The sequence below is a fragment of the Natrix helvetica genome (genome assembly GCF_964273705.1).
Source record: "Natrix helvetica genome assembly, chromosome: 1".
Taxonomy (NCBI): domain Eukaryota; kingdom Metazoa; phylum Chordata; class Lepidosauria; order Squamata; family Natricidae; genus Natrix; species Natrix helvetica.
In genome coordinates this window covers 62,253,605-62,270,605 of record NC_138548.1, presented here as the reverse complement: position 1 = coordinate 62,270,605, position 17,001 = coordinate 62,253,605, and the positions used below count along the sequence as shown (strand labels likewise).

At 37.4% G+C, this 17,001-nt stretch overlaps 1 protein-coding gene across 1 annotated transcript in view; it reads left to right on the top strand.

Annotated features, from left to right (window-relative positions):
- The first annotated feature begins 4,506 nt into the window (after window positions 1-4,506).
- Window positions 4,507-17,001, top strand: part of SCFD1 (sec1 family domain containing 1) — a 54,077-nt gene continuing 41,582 nt past the window's right edge. The window contains exons 1-5 of the mRNA XM_081938100.1: window positions 4,507-4,647; window positions 10,580-10,650; window positions 11,142-11,230; window positions 12,003-12,093; window positions 14,609-14,731. Coding sequence (XP_081794226.1) covers window positions 4,617-4,647; window positions 10,580-10,650; window positions 11,142-11,230; window positions 12,003-12,093; window positions 14,609-14,731 — 405 coding nt within the window. The 5' untranslated portion in view covers window positions 4,507-4,616. The remainder of the gene's footprint in view (window positions 4,648-10,579; window positions 10,651-11,141; window positions 11,231-12,002; window positions 12,094-14,608; window positions 14,732-17,001) is intronic.

Sequence of the window (17,001 nt, the reverse complement as noted above, 5' to 3'; positions counted from 1 at the left end):
TCCATGCTATACTAAATTGTTTGAATTTCAATTATTGAAAATTGTGTGGGTGAAAAGTATACAGTGTGCACTATTCTGAAATGTTAGGCAAAATATATATCAGAATATAGTAATAAGGTTACTTCATTAGTAGAGTTTCACCCTTGGCAAGCATGTATATTAGTGATTTGAAATAAAGCTTACAGTAGGTATAGAATATGTAGTTCAACAACTTGAATTCATCTGTAGAGAAAGCACTCGGCATGATGGAGTTAATATTTCAGCAGAATGGATGGAATGTTTCTACTCCCACAGTTTCTAACCGCAAATTTCAATTTCTCATATTAAAGAATTAAAAAATGTGTCTGAAAGGACACATTTATATCCTGGCTTTTAGAATTCTACTTGTACTTAGATCTGAAGATTCTCCTATTTCAGTCTTAAACATACACATTCAGTCCTCTTCTGTAAGCAAGCAGTTTGGTGGGCCTTATTTTTGGTGTGGTTGAGATAATATTTCATTCAAATTCTTTCCTCAGTGTGAATTAGTTAAATTCTGGCTACCCAACCAGATAAAGCTTGTGGATCAATGACAGAAACTATATTACAAGTTTACTGATTTACAGGTAGTCCTCAGCTTAGGACAATAATTGGTGCTGGAATTTCCATTGCTAAGGTGTAAAGCACAACTGCATTGCTTAGCAAAGACAATTCCTGAAACCCTATTGTTATTAAATGAATCCCACAATTGTTAGATGAGGTAACTCCCTGGCAGCTTCCTACAACTAAAGGGAAAGTGCAAGTCCCCAACTGGCAGGCGGGTAAGTAGCTGCTGCCAGGTGGGGAGGGTCCATGAGAGGTGCTGTGCAAGGTCGGGTGTGGGGTGATGCAGTGACTTACTCCAACAACTTGCAACCTTCCCTGCAGCTTTCCCATTGATGTTTGATCACAGGATTGCAAGTGCTCAGATTACAATCATGTTACTGCAGGATTGCTGAGATAGCCAAAGCTGCAAGGACCAGTCATCATTTGTGCAAGATCAGTGTAACTGAACAGTTGCTGAACAAATGGCTGCTAGTTGAGGATTGCCTGTATGTGGTATTTTGTAATTATTTTGTGTGTTTTTTTTAAAAAAAAACTGGTTATTATACATACTTTTGAATACACAAGTACTATGCTTATGTAAATACCTTGGAGGTAATTTTTAAATATACTTTTTTCCCCCTTCCATTCAATCATGTTGGATTCTCAGAGACTATCTGGACAAATCCCTGCAGGGTCGTTCCCCCCCTCTTCCTCCCCTCCCCAGGAGGATTTTCAGTATTTTCCATTGCCTATTTCCTAGGGAAAGTGGCTAACCCATTGTTACCCAGCCTAAGGCAGAACTAGAACACATATTCTTATATGTGTTGCCTAGAAGGTGTTTCATGTTAATATAGGGTTATTTACATTTTCATTTGAAAAGTTGAGATTTTTTTATCTTGGCATTTTTGCAGAAATTTGACAGATATAGTTTACTACTTTAGGGTTTATTGATTTCCACTGAGGTTTTGATTGTATGCTGGTATGAATTAGAATATTTTAATTTAGTTTTCCAGTGGAATTAATATAAGTTACAAAATTCCATTTGATGTTTATGTGTGACAATTGAATAGGGAAACTTTCTAGGGGTGATTAGATAATTCTTGCATACTGCTTAGAAAAAATGCTTATTAACATTTCAGAAACATTTTCAGAAGTAAATAGTGGTAATTCTCACATTTCATATCTTTATAAATGTTTTACAGGATCTACAGATAGCTGTAGACAAATAGTTTTCAGTGAACTTTATACTTTCATTGTTTTGTCACATAAAAATAGCCTTTTGGTGTGAGTGAATAACATATGGTTATATCTCTAGTTTTTTTAAAGACCTTTCAACGTGACTAATGAGAAATTATAGCTTTTTAAATCACAAATCACCATGCCTTTACTAGAACATGTTTTAATGTGCTTTTCAGTATTCATGTGCTTTAAACGAAGATATATTTGCGAAATATCTTACAAATGTATAGAATTTGTAGTTTTGTTCCTGGTCATGCTTTTTCTAGATAAGGATCATATTTTGCCTAATTTCTGATTGGTTCTAGTGGAAACAAGGTAGTAATATAAATCAGAACTATCAATAATGCTAGCATATGGATGAGTATTGTTCTGTCCCGTGATTCTAATAAATATGCAGACACAGGTTTGACTATCTGCCACGACTAATTACAGAGATAAAACCACCCCTTGGCTAGGAGCCTAGAACACTATCTTCAAGAAACCAAGATTAGATTTATGGAATGCTTTCTCAACAGCTAGTAAAATGGTCTGTTGTTTTCTGCAAAGATTCCCCTCCAGTTGCTCCACCTATAAACTCCTTGGGAGGGGCCACAACCTTAGCCAGCTGTCCCTACTTCCTTCCATGACGTCTTCTCCACAGCTGTTCCTTTCTCCTCTCGGCTCTATGCACAGGCACATCAGGGACAACCTCCCTCTGTTCCTCTTCACTGCTCCCTGGCTCAGATGTCACCTGGTGGCCAACAGGCCTCTCTAGTTCCTGCTCTGATTCCAAACACCCTCCAGTCTTTCTCATCCTCCAGAGCAGTCCCACAATGGTCTTGAGCTGTCAGAGTCCAACAGCTCAGCCAGCCGCTGCTGGGCCACAACAGGTATGGTTATGAAAAAGCCATTTTTGTTTTATTATTGCTTCAGTCACAAATTATTTTACAATGAAATTGGTGCAATATCATCCTATTTCTTTGTAACAGTCATAATATATAAATATTGAGATTCCCTTTGTTGCCCAGAGTCAATGGTGCTTATGTGTCATGATTGATATTGGATGTTCTTATTATCCATGCGGATAGACTGTAAGGAAATAAGATATGCCTTAATCATCCCTCAATGTAATTTATCTGTACAGAGTATCACACATTCTTCCAATTATGATTATAGTACTTGAATTTGAACTTTGCTAGACTGTATGATACGCTATCTACTGATTAAAACAGAGAAGTATGAAACACTGTAAATCGGATTTATATGTGTGTGTTAGTCCAGTGCAACTATTCCTTTTGAGTTCAGGTACTTGAAATAAGATTCATGAATTCACTATTATTTCTTCTAACATAAGTATTGAGAAAAATACATGTGAAAAGAAATACATACAATTGAAAGATGAAACTTAGCATTAAGAAAAAGTGGAATATGAATCTTGTGTATATAGTTACACATTTGTAAATTATGGTTTGTGTAAAACTATTATTTCAAGAAGCCTTTTGTAACTTTCAATGTCTTTTGTACTTTGCTTTTAAGTTACTTGTAGCAATATATGGAACTGTCTTGTATGTATGTATGTGTGTGTATATATATATCCATGTAAAGTGCAATAAATCAAGGATTTCTAGTTAAAAGTGTTACATGTTTATTTCTTAAGTTGGTCCAAATTCTTTAGAGAATAATTAAACACTGTGAGTCTAATGATAAAATTAAATGTGGGATAAATATATAAAGGATGGATGGATGGAGATATAACACAACTTGATCAAATGTTACCGGTGTACTTCCCATGTCCAAATAAAAACTTCAGGAGGATATTAATTATAGTTCCTCTGGAATGCATGAAAATAATTATATATAACTATTGTTCCAAAGATTGTTTAATAAAGGTTGTTTGAAGTTGCCACTGTCTCACCAAAAGGAATTTAACCTGAAAGTGAAAACTTAACCATACTAACAATTCACTTTTCTGTGAAATGCAGGGATAATTAACCAATGCTAGAAAAAAAAGAGTGGTACTTAAATCATTCTTGGTATTTGGGGAGACAAATGCAATCTTGTACAGTATTTTTCGTTTTATTCCTGAAGCAATTGCGTTCAATGCCTGTCTGGAGATAGATATGCGAGTTCCAGTCGGCCCTCAGCCACCCTGAAAAATCAAGAGGTAAAGGGATTTAATTAGCATGCGAAAAAGTTGTGGTTTTGTTTCCCTTTTAAGGTGCAATAATAAGTGAGGCTAAAGTTTAAAGAACAAGTGTACTTTTTCAGTTGTAAGAATGTCGTCATCACAATCATCCTAGCATTTTTCCCGCAAGTTACCCTGGAACCTGCGGGGAAAATGCTAGGAAGGAGGATAGCTGTAAGAATGCATTGAAGAACAAACGATAACTAAAAGTCCCCTAAAAGCATCGAAGCCATAGGTTTGGTCAGAAATGAAAGCTTAAATGCGCCGATCCGCTTTCACACGCATAAAGTCCCATAAAAACAGTGCCGAGGATTATCAATCCAGCCATGCGACGAACTGTCGCCCACAAAGTGAATAATGTTCAGAACGAGGCGCAGGAACGCAACAGGAAAATGCCAAATCCCAACTCCCGTTCCTCAAGAAGCAGGACGGGGGCGGCGGTCTACTACGACGCGGGATCCCTCCCTTTCTCAAAGGAAGCCGCTCTCGGGGCAGCAGCAGCAGCGCCGACAGGTCGTCCAAGAGTTCGGCAGACTCCGCCCTCCGCGCTCCCGCAAGAACCCACGTAGTCCTCTGGCGCGCCACGTCTGCCGGGCTGGTGATGGCGCGGCGGTGAGGGGGGCGGAGTCGGCCCGAACACCAGGGGAAGATGGCGGCCAGCATCCGGGAGAAGCAGACCGGTGAGTGCCCGGCGTTAGGTCGCTCGCAGGATTGTTTGGTCTGGTCGCCTTGCCTTCTTCGGCACGCCTGAAGCCGGGACTGGCTCCAAGGAGAAGGCGAGGGCCTCCTCCTTCGTCTCTGTCCGGTGTGGCATTGCGAACCACTCTTAGTCGCTGTAGCTTGCCTCGGTGCTTTTAATGTGAGAGGACTGTTTTCTGCCCCGTCGTGGGAGCGAGCGGGCGGGCATGCCAAGTCTCGGCTGGGATGATAGAGCTCCCACTTCTGGGTTGCTTTCTTTGTGCCTCCCGCTTAGGGTGCTTCTGGAGGCCTTCGTTTATTTTCGTTTTCGCTTAGTCTTGGCGATTACCTGCTAGGAAGGATTTCGTGGGATAAAGTTTAAGGGCATGGTGCAAAACGGGAAGCTGGCTTTCCACCAGTACAGGTAGTCCTCGACTTATGACAGTTCACTTACACCAGCACTGAAAAAAGTGACATGTCCATTTTTCACACTTATGACCGTTGCAGCGTCCCCCCCCATGGTCGTATGATTTGTATTTGGATGCTTGGCGACTGATTCACATTCAAAACAGAAGAGTGTTACAATTCGTTTAACAACAGTGTTACTAATTGAAAAACTGCAGTGATTCATTTAACAAATGTGGTAAGAAAAGTCATAAAATGGGACAAACTTAACATGTTTCACATAGCAACATAAATTTTGGGTTCAATAGCAATATCATTTACACTTATATACCACATTACAGTGCTTTACAGCCCTCTCTAAGCAGTTTACAGAGTCAGCCTATTGCCCCCAACAATCTACGTCCTCATTTTACCGACCTCGGAAGGATTGGAAGGCTGAGTCAACCTTGAGCCTAGTGAGTTTTGAACTGCCAAATTGCAGGCAGCAAATAGCAAAAGTAGCCTGCAGTACTGCATTCTAACCACTGTGCCATAACTCGAGGACTACCTGTGCTGCCTTGCAAAAGAAATTGTTTCAGAGAAAGGAATACCTGAATTAATTTTTAGGCTGGTCAATCAAAAAGACAAATTAAAAATATAAGAGTGAATAGTTTATAAAAACGATGGCTAACCTTTTTAGCACAAGTGCCAAAAGTGTGTGCACACACCCATAATGTAATGCGCACATGACCCACCCCACCTGGCCTGCGTATGCGTGCACACCTTCCTCTGCGTGCAACACCCCCACGCATGCATGTGTCTCCTACATATACTCCCCCCCAGTGCATGCGTGGCAGAGACTTGAAAACCAGCTGGAGACACCGCGGAGCTGAGCTGGGGTGACAGCTCGCATGTTTGCAGAGGACACTGCATGCCATCTGTGGCACGCATGCCATAGGTTCACCATCACAGGTTTATAAGAAACATGTACTTGGAGTTTGTAAAACAGAGGGTCCTTTAACGGGGCATTCCCCAATCAGGTGTCCTCAGAGTTGATGGATGGCTTCATCTATCCCACCCGACAGTGATTATGCTGATTGGGATTATGGGGATTGTCATCTAAGCCATCTGGAAATCACTTGGGTGAGGGAAGTTGCATTCGAGTCAGTTTTTTTTTCCAATATAGACAATGCCATCTCTACTTCTACTATTAAATTATGAGACGTTGAGTTTATAGTTTGGTTTATAGCCCAATATTGTAGGTAAAATATTTTTTTCCAGATAAACTTCATGTCAGGTATGCTCTCAGGTTGAGTTTAGACGTAAACATTACTTGCTCTCATACTGACAAGAAGGAAGAATGTGTCCAGTTCAGAACAGTTAAATTATATATGGAGTTAACATATAACTTTAAACTAATCTCATTTTGCACTAATCCATATCAAACTTGTTTTGTCAATTTGTTTCAATATGTTTTATTTGGAGGGATCCTTTGGCAGGTTTCCTTGGTGTGCTTTGATTTTTTAGGATTTACCTTTCTTGCTCTCATCAATTTAGTAACCTGTAGAGAATTATACATTTACAAAGTTTAAATATTTAACTGTTTGGGACAAAAGAAGACTAATAAAGATATTTAATAAATTTACAAAGTAGATACAGAAAGTGTATTTTCTAACATTCAGATTGTTTTTAGAGATCATATATTCCTAAAAGGTAAGATGTTGACCTATTGGCAAAATGCCAGAGAGGGTGCTACCCTAACCTCCCAAGATACAATATTCCAACGCTTAGATGTGACCATCAGAGGTTATTTTTCTTGCCCCAACCGGGACATAGACAAGAACTTTTTGTCATGTCTTAGTAAGATGACAGTATGGAAGGAGACAAATCCTAAGGTATCAAGAAATTAAGCTTTGAAAAATGTCATCTAAATCTTGAATCATTCATAGAAACAAACTGGCAGTCTGTGTATTCTCTATAGGACTGGTATAATTTGTCCATTTCTATTCATCAATATTCCCAGAGATCCATTTTTGTTAGCAACCTTCATTCCAGAAGTTGCTCCAAAATGCAAGCATAACTAGAAATATTAAACTTATGTGGATTTAAATATACCAAGAAATTTTACATATAGAGGAATACAAGTCTAGTAAATAGGCTCTATTTTGTAATAAAGAAAATAAGAATGTTGAGCTTTTTACATCAAAAAAAGAGGTAATATCCAAAAACAAGCAAGATTTCTAAAGACCTATTATCCCAAGACATAATGGACATAGACTTCTTCTTGATTCATATTCATATATATTAGTTCTTGAAATAAGTCAGGGTCCTCCTTTTATGCACTACATCTAACAGGTGCTTCGTGTAATCTGATATCTTCTAGGTGTGTTTGATCACAGCTCCCATAACTCCTTGCCACTGCATCCAAAGATGGCAATTACCTATGGTAGAAATGTAATAGGTGGCAGGTTGAAAGAACACTCTTAAAGCTTTGGGAAGCATGAAGGCCACAGCCTGCCAAAAACGGACTTCGCTGAAGCCAAACAGAAAAATTTGGGCAGTCCTTCTGTCATAGTAATTGGGTAAATGGAAGAGAGAAGCACCATAAAAATAGATACCATAAATAATAAACTAAACATTAAAAATGGGGGTGTCAGGATAGGGAAGAGAGTAGAAAATATAATACCAACTTGTCTGATGGTATGAAAGAGGTTATGCTAAAAGTAGACCTCGGTTACTCATACGTTTCTCTGTAAAAGTACCAGATGGGTTTGCCTTCCTGTTCATTGAAAACTCACTGCCAAGAATCAAGGTTGAGCACCCAACCACACTGTTAGATGCAGTGGGATCACTGTTCCAAGACTTATAACTTGTTGAGTAAACCATTTTCCTATCCTAGAAGTACTCCATGAACTATGTCCTTAGCACACTCAGAGGCCTGATAAAACATGGCAGGTCTACTATACATTGTCAATTTTTGATTCCTGGGAAGCCTGAGTGGACTTTATTGGAAAAGTCCAAGACAGGCCTGTTAAAAATTTCTCCTGACCAGTTTTATTTTGGTAACAGTTTCTTGCTATATTCTACCCTAATTATTCTATTATATAATAATGTGAAGGAGGCATACTTTTTAATTGCTCTCCCTTAATTATTGATTGAAAAAAAGGTATCAATGGCACTTTCTGCATGATTAGTGCTTACCATGAAATGGAAGGTTTACACATAAACAGGTTTTTATAAATGTCTCCTCCAATATGAGGAGAGCAGTAGAAGATAACAGCGTTCTTATTTCTTTCCATATAATTATAATAAAAAACCCAAGTTTGTAAACAAATCCCCCTTTTTCTTTAGCTTTTTACATTGCTATGAGGACCCAGATTGTTGGGGGCAATATGCTGACTCTGTAAACTCCGTAGAGATGGCTTTAAAAGTACTATGAAGCGGTATATAAGTCTAAGTGCTATTGGTATTGTTATGAAAAACTGTGACTATAAATTACATGTGCCCTGTTTTCTTCTTTTTTTAAAATAAAGTTTTTTATTAGATAAATATTAAAAACATTGGACATAGTACAATATTGCTGGCATAAACCTTTCCATATAGTGATTAGATCTTACAACAATTATGTTTTATATCCATTACATAGGTAGATGTAGTCAGTCAGATTATCGGTCTGTTGATCCTTTCTTTTATATAATTACTAATCATACAAATATATCCAATTTCTACATATCACACATTCTTAATACCATATTTTCCAATTCTTAACTTGTCTGTGTTTCTCTGTCCCGGCCTTTTCCCCTTATTTCTAACCATCGGTACCACTTGTCCTAGATTTTGTGATATTCCATCTCACCCTTGTCTTTGAGTTTTAGAGTCAGTCTGTCCATCTCTGCGCACGTCAGTATCTTATTTATTATTTCTTGTTCTGAGGGAGTCCCCTTATTTTTCCATTTCTGTGCAAAAACCAGTCTTGCCACCGTTAAAATATGCAGCATTAAATATAGCCCACCTTTGCCATGTTTTTCTTTTGTAATCCCTAGCAGAAATAATTCTGGCCTCACCTCCATCCTTTGATTAGCATCTCTTCCAAATACTTTCTTATCTGGTGCCAAAAAGCCCTAGCTTTCGTTCACTCCCACCACATATGGTAGAAGGTCCCTAGTGCAGCATTACATTTCCAACATCGTGGTGATACATTTTTGTTAATTTTAGCTAATCTTGTGGGTGGGATGTGCCACTTGTAGAACATCTTGTGTAAGTTTTCTTGATATGAGGTGGCTAAAGTTAACTTTCTGTTTCTTTCCCATAAGTCTTGCCAATTGTCCAAATCTATGCTGTAACCAAAGTTCCTACTCCATGCTAACATGGTTTCCTTTACCTGCTCTTCCGCCAATGTATAATCCAATAGATAATGGTGTAATTTTTTAATCATTTTATCCTCTTCACCTAGTAAAATTTTATCTAATTCTGTAGGTTCTTGCCTAAAACCCCATTCTTTTTTGTCTTTTACATATCGAGATTGGACTTGTAAGTAAGCCCACCATTCCAGTTCTATTCCTTCCTCATATAATTCTCTTCTCGTTATAAGTAATTACTTTCCCTAAATTAATAAAATTCGGATGGACGAACATCTCCAAAGTCGATAACCAATTTGGGGCCCCTGTTTTCTTCTTGTTGGTTATCTTTTGAATAGTTGGTTTTTGCCTTTCCTTCAACTGAAATTTCTGAAAGACTTGATAAACATAATGACTGGTTAAATAAGATAATTGTCCTATTTATCAATACTGGAATTTAAGAGTATCACAGTCAAGATTTGTACAGTTAGAACTCATTTAATGTCCAGTCAAAGTTACAACGGTGCTGTAAAATTAACTGTACAACTAGTCCTCACATTTTTGACTGTCACAACATCCCTGCAGTCTTGCATTCGATATTCAGGCATGTTGTGGGTATTTATGATTGTTGCAATGCCGTGCAGTCAAATGATCTACATTTGCATGCTTCCCAACCCACTTCGAACAAGCAGAATAATTAGAAGTTGGCAGTAAAATCACAAGTAACAGTCATGTGATGTCTCACTTAATAACCCACTCTGATCTGCTTAATGATGGAAGTGAGGTTGTAAACCTGTTGCAGCAACATGATGTTTTGCTTAGCAAGTGCAATGGTTAACAACAGATTAGAGTTACCAGTCACAACTGTGGTCACAGCAAGGAGTGCACATAGAATAGATCTTCCAATTACATTTATTCTGTCTGCTGCATCTGATAAAGATGGTGTCAAGGGCTTACCAAGACATTTGTATAAATGTGTTGGGTACCTAGAGATTTGCGCAAGTTTTTATTTCCTTTATAGTTCTCTGTTTTAGATGTTAATATCCATAAACAAGAATTTCTCTAGTCTAGGTCTTTAGTTTAAAAGAAGCATTTTGGTCGCATATTCAAAAGATTGCAGCCCGTTCTCTGCAGTGCCCCCCAAATAAAAATATTTTAAGATTGTGATCATTATAATTATTAACAAATAAAATTGAATTCTTTCTTTTTTCAGGGGCTTTAAAACGCATGTTGAATTTTAATGTGCCACCTGTTAAAAACAGTACAGGTGAACCAGTATGGAAAGTAAGTCAAGTTATAAATTGATCTTTTATCCAAGATAATTGATATTGTCAAATTAACCTCCATGTCATATTTTTGAAAAAAACATTTTTATAATTCTAGCTAATAAGGTGACATAGTCCAGCAATTGTTATTTGTGAAAAACAAAGAAGTAAATAGAAAAAAATGACAATTGAAAATTAGTTGGCCTGAAATTTTGATGGAGGCTGTATAAAAAAAACTATTGTAAACTCTGAAGAATGTTTATTTTCAAAACTATTCTTAATATTGCAACTAAAACTGTTTAACTTACTGTTTTATCCTTTCTGTAAATTCATCCTTTCCTTTGTTTAAATCAAAGGTGTCCTTACTTTTTGAACGAGAGAGATATATAATGCCATATTTTGAGGTACAATATTAACTATAAAGGAAGTAGTGAGAAAAGAGCTTACAAAGAGTGTATTAAGATTATATGCATTGTGTATGCCTTAATATTATTTGTGTTTCCATTTTAGGTTCTTATTTATGACAGATTCGGCCAGGACATAATATCTCCATTACTCTCTGTGAAAGAATTAAGAGATATGGGCATTACTTTACATCTGTATGTATTGTGTATGTTTATGTCTGTGCATATATTGTAATGCATAGTATTTGAAATATTGTATGTAATTGAAAGTTTATCAGATTAAGTTGCAAATCGGATATCCTGCCAATGAGTCAATAGATGAGAAATTATAAGGGCCCAATACTAATCAGGGGCATTGCCCTGTCAAAAGCAGACTTGAAGCACTAGCATGCCAGTTAGTATGAAGTTAAACTAATTTGATGACATTGATGACAAAATTATTAGTTTGGAAAATATTGAAATGAACAAAGAGAAAAATATAAAAATATATGTTTTAATCATATGTCAAAAGAGTCTCAGTAGAGTTCAAAAGTGTTAACAGAGGTTGCTGATAGGAGAAAATATATTTCATTGAATAGTATATCTTATTTCTTTCCTGGCCATGATACAATCTCTTAGAGATTGTCATGGAATAAATAAAATGCTTTCTTATTAATTAATTAGTCCCTATTCTTGGATTTTTGAGTAGAACTTAAAAGTATCAATTTGATTTTACACATTAGTGTGCTCAATGTTGGTTTAACTTTTTAGAAAGTTTTTGTTATAGATTGTTCTGTTTGCATTTTTTGTATAATTAATTATAAACCATCATTTATGGAGAGATGATAAAAAATAATAAATAATACTCAGCTTTTTGTGATGCTTAATCCTAAGTAAATTCATAGGATCAAGTGACGTCTTTGTTCTTTAAATGACTGTTTAGTTTGTTTGCTTGGTATTAAATAACTTAAGTTTCTTTTCTTTTCAGTCTTCTTCATTCTGATCGAGACCCTATTCCTGATGTTCCAGCAATATATTTTGTAATGCCAACAGAAGAAAATATTGATAGGCTGTGCCAGGTAGATATATATTTAATGTTTTCTATAAATAGTAACAAAATTGTAATATAGAATTCAAGGGGATAGAAATAAGATGAGAAAGTGACAGCTGTATTTTCTGAGGACTTGTTAAGAGGTAGACATTTCATTTTAGTATTAAATGTGAGGGAAACATTCTGAGAAAGTGAACATCCAATGCTGGATTTCATGGTTTTCAAATGAGATAAACTTGACTATAATCAAACTTGTGACTTGAACTTTTGGATGATGAAAGTTATCTTCTTTAGATGGGGAGATAAAGGCTGAACTAAACAGCTGGCTACAATATGGTACTAGTAAAAACAGTTTGGATTCCTTGATAATGGACACATTTCCAAAAATGATGGAGTCCTTGCTAGTGCCACGTAATGGAGTGAGCGCCCATTACTTGTGCCAGCTTCTGCCAACCTAGCAGTTTGAAAGCACATAAAAATGCAAGTAGAAAAATAGGGACCACTTTGGTGGGAAGGTAACAGCATTCCGTGCGCCTTCAGCATTTAGTCATGCTGGCCATATGACCACGGAGACGTCTTCGGACAGCGCTGGCTCTTCTGCTTTGAAACGGAGATGAGCATCTCTCCCTAGAGTCGGGAATGACTATCACATATGTGCGAGGGGAACCTTTACCTTTACCTAAAAGAACAAACTTATTGTGAGGAGATGTTACAGATTTTAGACACAGTACATAAGTAATTGCATCCAAAATTTGAACAGAATCAAGTATCTTGAAAGCTTGTCTATCATGAGTTTTCAAAGGTTTTGTAGGGGCATAATCCAAAGATCTCAGTGTCTTGGGTAGGTCATCAGTTGTATCCACAACAACAAGAGTTTCCATAGTCAGGAATTTAGGGTACAAACAAGCAGAGTTTTCAGTAAACAGTGGTATTTCCACTGAAGGAAGCCAGGCTAGCAGTTGCCCTTAAATAGAACGGACTTGGTAACAGATGAGAATTTCCCTGGCATGTAAACTGCTGCTCTATTCTCTAATATTCATTGCATATGGCACACACTGGAGCTTGATGGTCTTTCCAGTTCCAGTGATTTCCCAATGAATGTGCCTCAGGCATTGGAATGTTAGATGCTTCTTTAGGATGAGGTCCAACCAACTCTTCTGGATCAAGTTGTGTCAGAGTTGGACCTGATCCTGACACTCCCGGACCAGACTATTAGGTCGAATCATTATTCATCATATACTGTATTCTTCACAGGAACTTTGGCTAGTATTCCAAGCTTTCACCCAAGCCCCCTTCAGATCTTCACTGCAGTTCCTCATACAGAAAATGGCATTTGTGAATATCTAAGCTATGATTTCAGCCAGGCATATAGCAGAAATTGGGGTCATTCTCTATCAAGTAAGACTTTTGTATCATCTAGCCAGGAGCTATCACTCTGAACTTAGACCCAGCCATGCAGTCTTTCATCAGAGCCAGAAATGGATCTTCCCATCTATCTGCTGCCTCAGTTCCAACAAAGAGACATATATTGACATATATTGAATGTCAGGAGACCATCAAGATTTATTAGCAAAGAAGAGGAATTCAGAACCTTGAACATTGACTTGTATCCCTCAAATAGTCATATCTTATCATTTTAGAATGTCATTATTCCATTGTAGGAAAATGGTACTTAAGACTTCCTTTGCGAGTATATTTTCTATAGCAGACAAAAGACATTCAAACCTTCCGTTTCAGCAATCAGTTGTATTTAATATACCTATTTCTCAATAATGCTGCTTTGAGCTCTCCAAATAGCTTTTTATTCAGAAACTGCGGACGGAGCTGTTTGTAGAACTGAAGCACTGACTGAATCTTATATCCCTCTTAGGAGCAAATGGGATGGAAACATCCACTGCATAATGTCTCTTCAGTAGAAAATGCTTCCTAGCCATAATGCAAATTATTTAATCAGCAAACAAGGTGGCCTAGTATATCCAGATTTTAAGAACTAGTCACATCACAGAATTTTGATCGATTATCCCATTTCTGTAACCCAGGTGACATTCATTTTAAAATAAGCACTTTTTCACTTAGAAGCATTTTTTAAAATTATATTAATGAATGCCAATCTTACCAATAAGGAACTAAAAATATTGTGTATCAAGTGAAATTTCAATAGTGATAGATGACTCAGCAAGGGACTAAAAAAATGCATCTAATCATGATGCAGGACATCCCAAATTTAATTAAACATACCTCCTTGGTTTGTTTTACAAAATGTCATACAACCACATCTGCTCAGCTCTTCAGTTTTATGCATCCACTTTCAACTTCTCATGGGATATGTTAAAGATAATTTCTATATGTTTAAATTAATAAGAAATTAAAATTGTACTCCTAAATAAGGCAAGTTCCTGACAGTTAATTTGTCCAATGGAGAATTGCATAAAATAATTGCATCTTTACTGTCCTGTTTGCTAAATATTTTAATCTTAAAGCACTCTTGTTCACTAAAAGCCCACTTATTTAACATTATTTGGTTTGGTCTTTTTTTCTTTCAGGATCTTAGAAATCAACTTTATGAATCGTATTATTTAAATTTTATTTCTGCCATTTCAAGAAGTAAATTGGAAGATATAGCAAATGCTGCTCTTGGTGCCAATGCAGTTACACAAGTTGCTAAGGTACAAAGAATAATTTAAGTTATATTGATACAGGCGAACATGACACACATGCTTATGTATTTCCAAAGCATGCATCTGGCACAAATCTATAATTAATTTAAAAATACATCTTTGAAAATACATTGCTTGCAGAGTGATTGGTATTGTATATCTTTAATTCCAAAAGGTACAGTAGTTTCAGCATTGGAATCTCTTAACACATACAGTACATGGATTTGTCATTACCTGATGCTGTATAAGACAACAAGACACTCAAGTTTTGTTCGTCAAGAACTCAATGGGACTGTGGAAAACAACACTGGAAGTCAACTCAAAACATCTCACACAAGTGGCCATCAAGTATGGCACATACCAACTGATGCACGTGCATATTGCTGTTCTGCATAGGCCAGATAATTCAAAGTACTGGATATGGATATGCAGACATAGAGGCCAGTTACAAATATCTTGGTATCTCACAGTTACATGAGCGCCATAATGAGGCAAGAAAGATAGCAATGTCCAAGTATCACCAAAGGATAAGCAGGTTCTGAAGAGCCATCTCAATGGCTTGCTAGTCATCAGATACCCTGCCAGTATAGTGAGCTGGCCACCATAATGTGGGCATGCAAACTGTTGATGTGAAGACGCAGAAGCTCCTCACAATGTATAAAGATTTCCACGCCAAAACAAAAACCCAGGAACTGTATACCAGCTGGAAACTGGCAGGTGGGATCTGGTGAATGTTAAAGCCACTGTCTTGGACAAACCCAGAACATCCAGGAATATATCAGAAGATGGCACTCTGTGATATGTTGCTGAAGCAGCGGCAGCAGCAGATATGAGAGGAAGATCAACCAGAGAAAGTGCCATGGCAAGACATGGGATATACTAGTGACAGATAGCTGATGTGGCAAACATTGGAGAACCTTAGCAATGACTGGAAAGGGCTGGATTAAGAAACAGTGCTGAGGCACTGATCATATCAGCACAAGAAGCACTAAGCACCAGTTCATAGAAACAGGCATCTATCACACTAGATAGCAGCTGAGGTGCAGACTATGCAGAAAAGCCTCCAAGACAATCAAACATACATAGTGACAGGATGTAAGATGCCGGCAACAACAGCATACACTAAATGGCACAACCAGGTATACCCAAAGTTCACAGGATATGGGCTCAACAGAAGATCATAGAGAACAATGGGACTAAGATCCTATGAGACTTCCAGATACAGATAAGCAGGTACTGGCCTATCAACCAGACATCATGGTGTAAATAAGGACAAGAAAACAGCAGTGGTATTAGAGGTAGCGGTGCCAAGTACTAACAGCATCAGGAAGGAGTATGAGAAGCTGGAGAAAGTACCAGGGCCTGAAGGAATAACTGGACAGAAAGAAGAAAATAAAGGCCGAAATTATTCCAGTGGTGGTAGGAGCACTCGGGGCTGTGACTTCTAAATTGGGAGAGTGACTCCAATTAGATCCTAGGAACAATATCAGAGTCCAGAAGAAAACAGTACTAGGAACAGCTAAAATGCAGCACATAACTCTCAATCTCCTAGACCTCTGATAGAGGACCCGAGATTGAGACTCAGCCCATCCATTGGGGTAAGAAGGGGATTTTTTCATAGAGAAAAAAATGCATAAAGATGTATAGCCAGTTGCAAACTTAGTTGAGATAACTGTTACATTTTATCATTTTCTAATTTATTTATTAAACAAATTTGTGTGGCCAACCAACGTTTCCACGTGGTGACTCTTGATGGCTTACAAAATTAAAAATCACAATACAGAAACCCATACAATACACACACCCTGCAATCAAACAGAATCAAACCAACGCTTGAGCATCTCCATATCAACATGGGATTCCCCATGCCCACTAACAGAAACACTCTTCCGGGCCTTCTGGAAAAGTATCAAGTTGGGGACTAATCTTATTTCGGGGATGTGGGGGGGGGGGTGATATTCCATAGGGAGGGAGTCACCCCAGAGTTGCATAATGCATGCAGGCATTAATTGTATCCTGTGATGGTTTTGTTTTATTGGAAGTTCTTTGCACAATTTGGAATGCCTATATTTTTATGAATCCTTAAATACTGTAATTGTCTGCATCATATCTTTTTGTAGGATTGCTAAAAAATAGTAAAAATGAGATAATAAAATAATGTTAAAGTAGAAAAGTAAAGGTCCTTTGGATTCAGCACTCATACTGTGGCTTCTGAAAGATATTCTGCTTTTACCATTTTACTGCCCTGTGATTGTGTCAAATATGTTAATTAAATATGT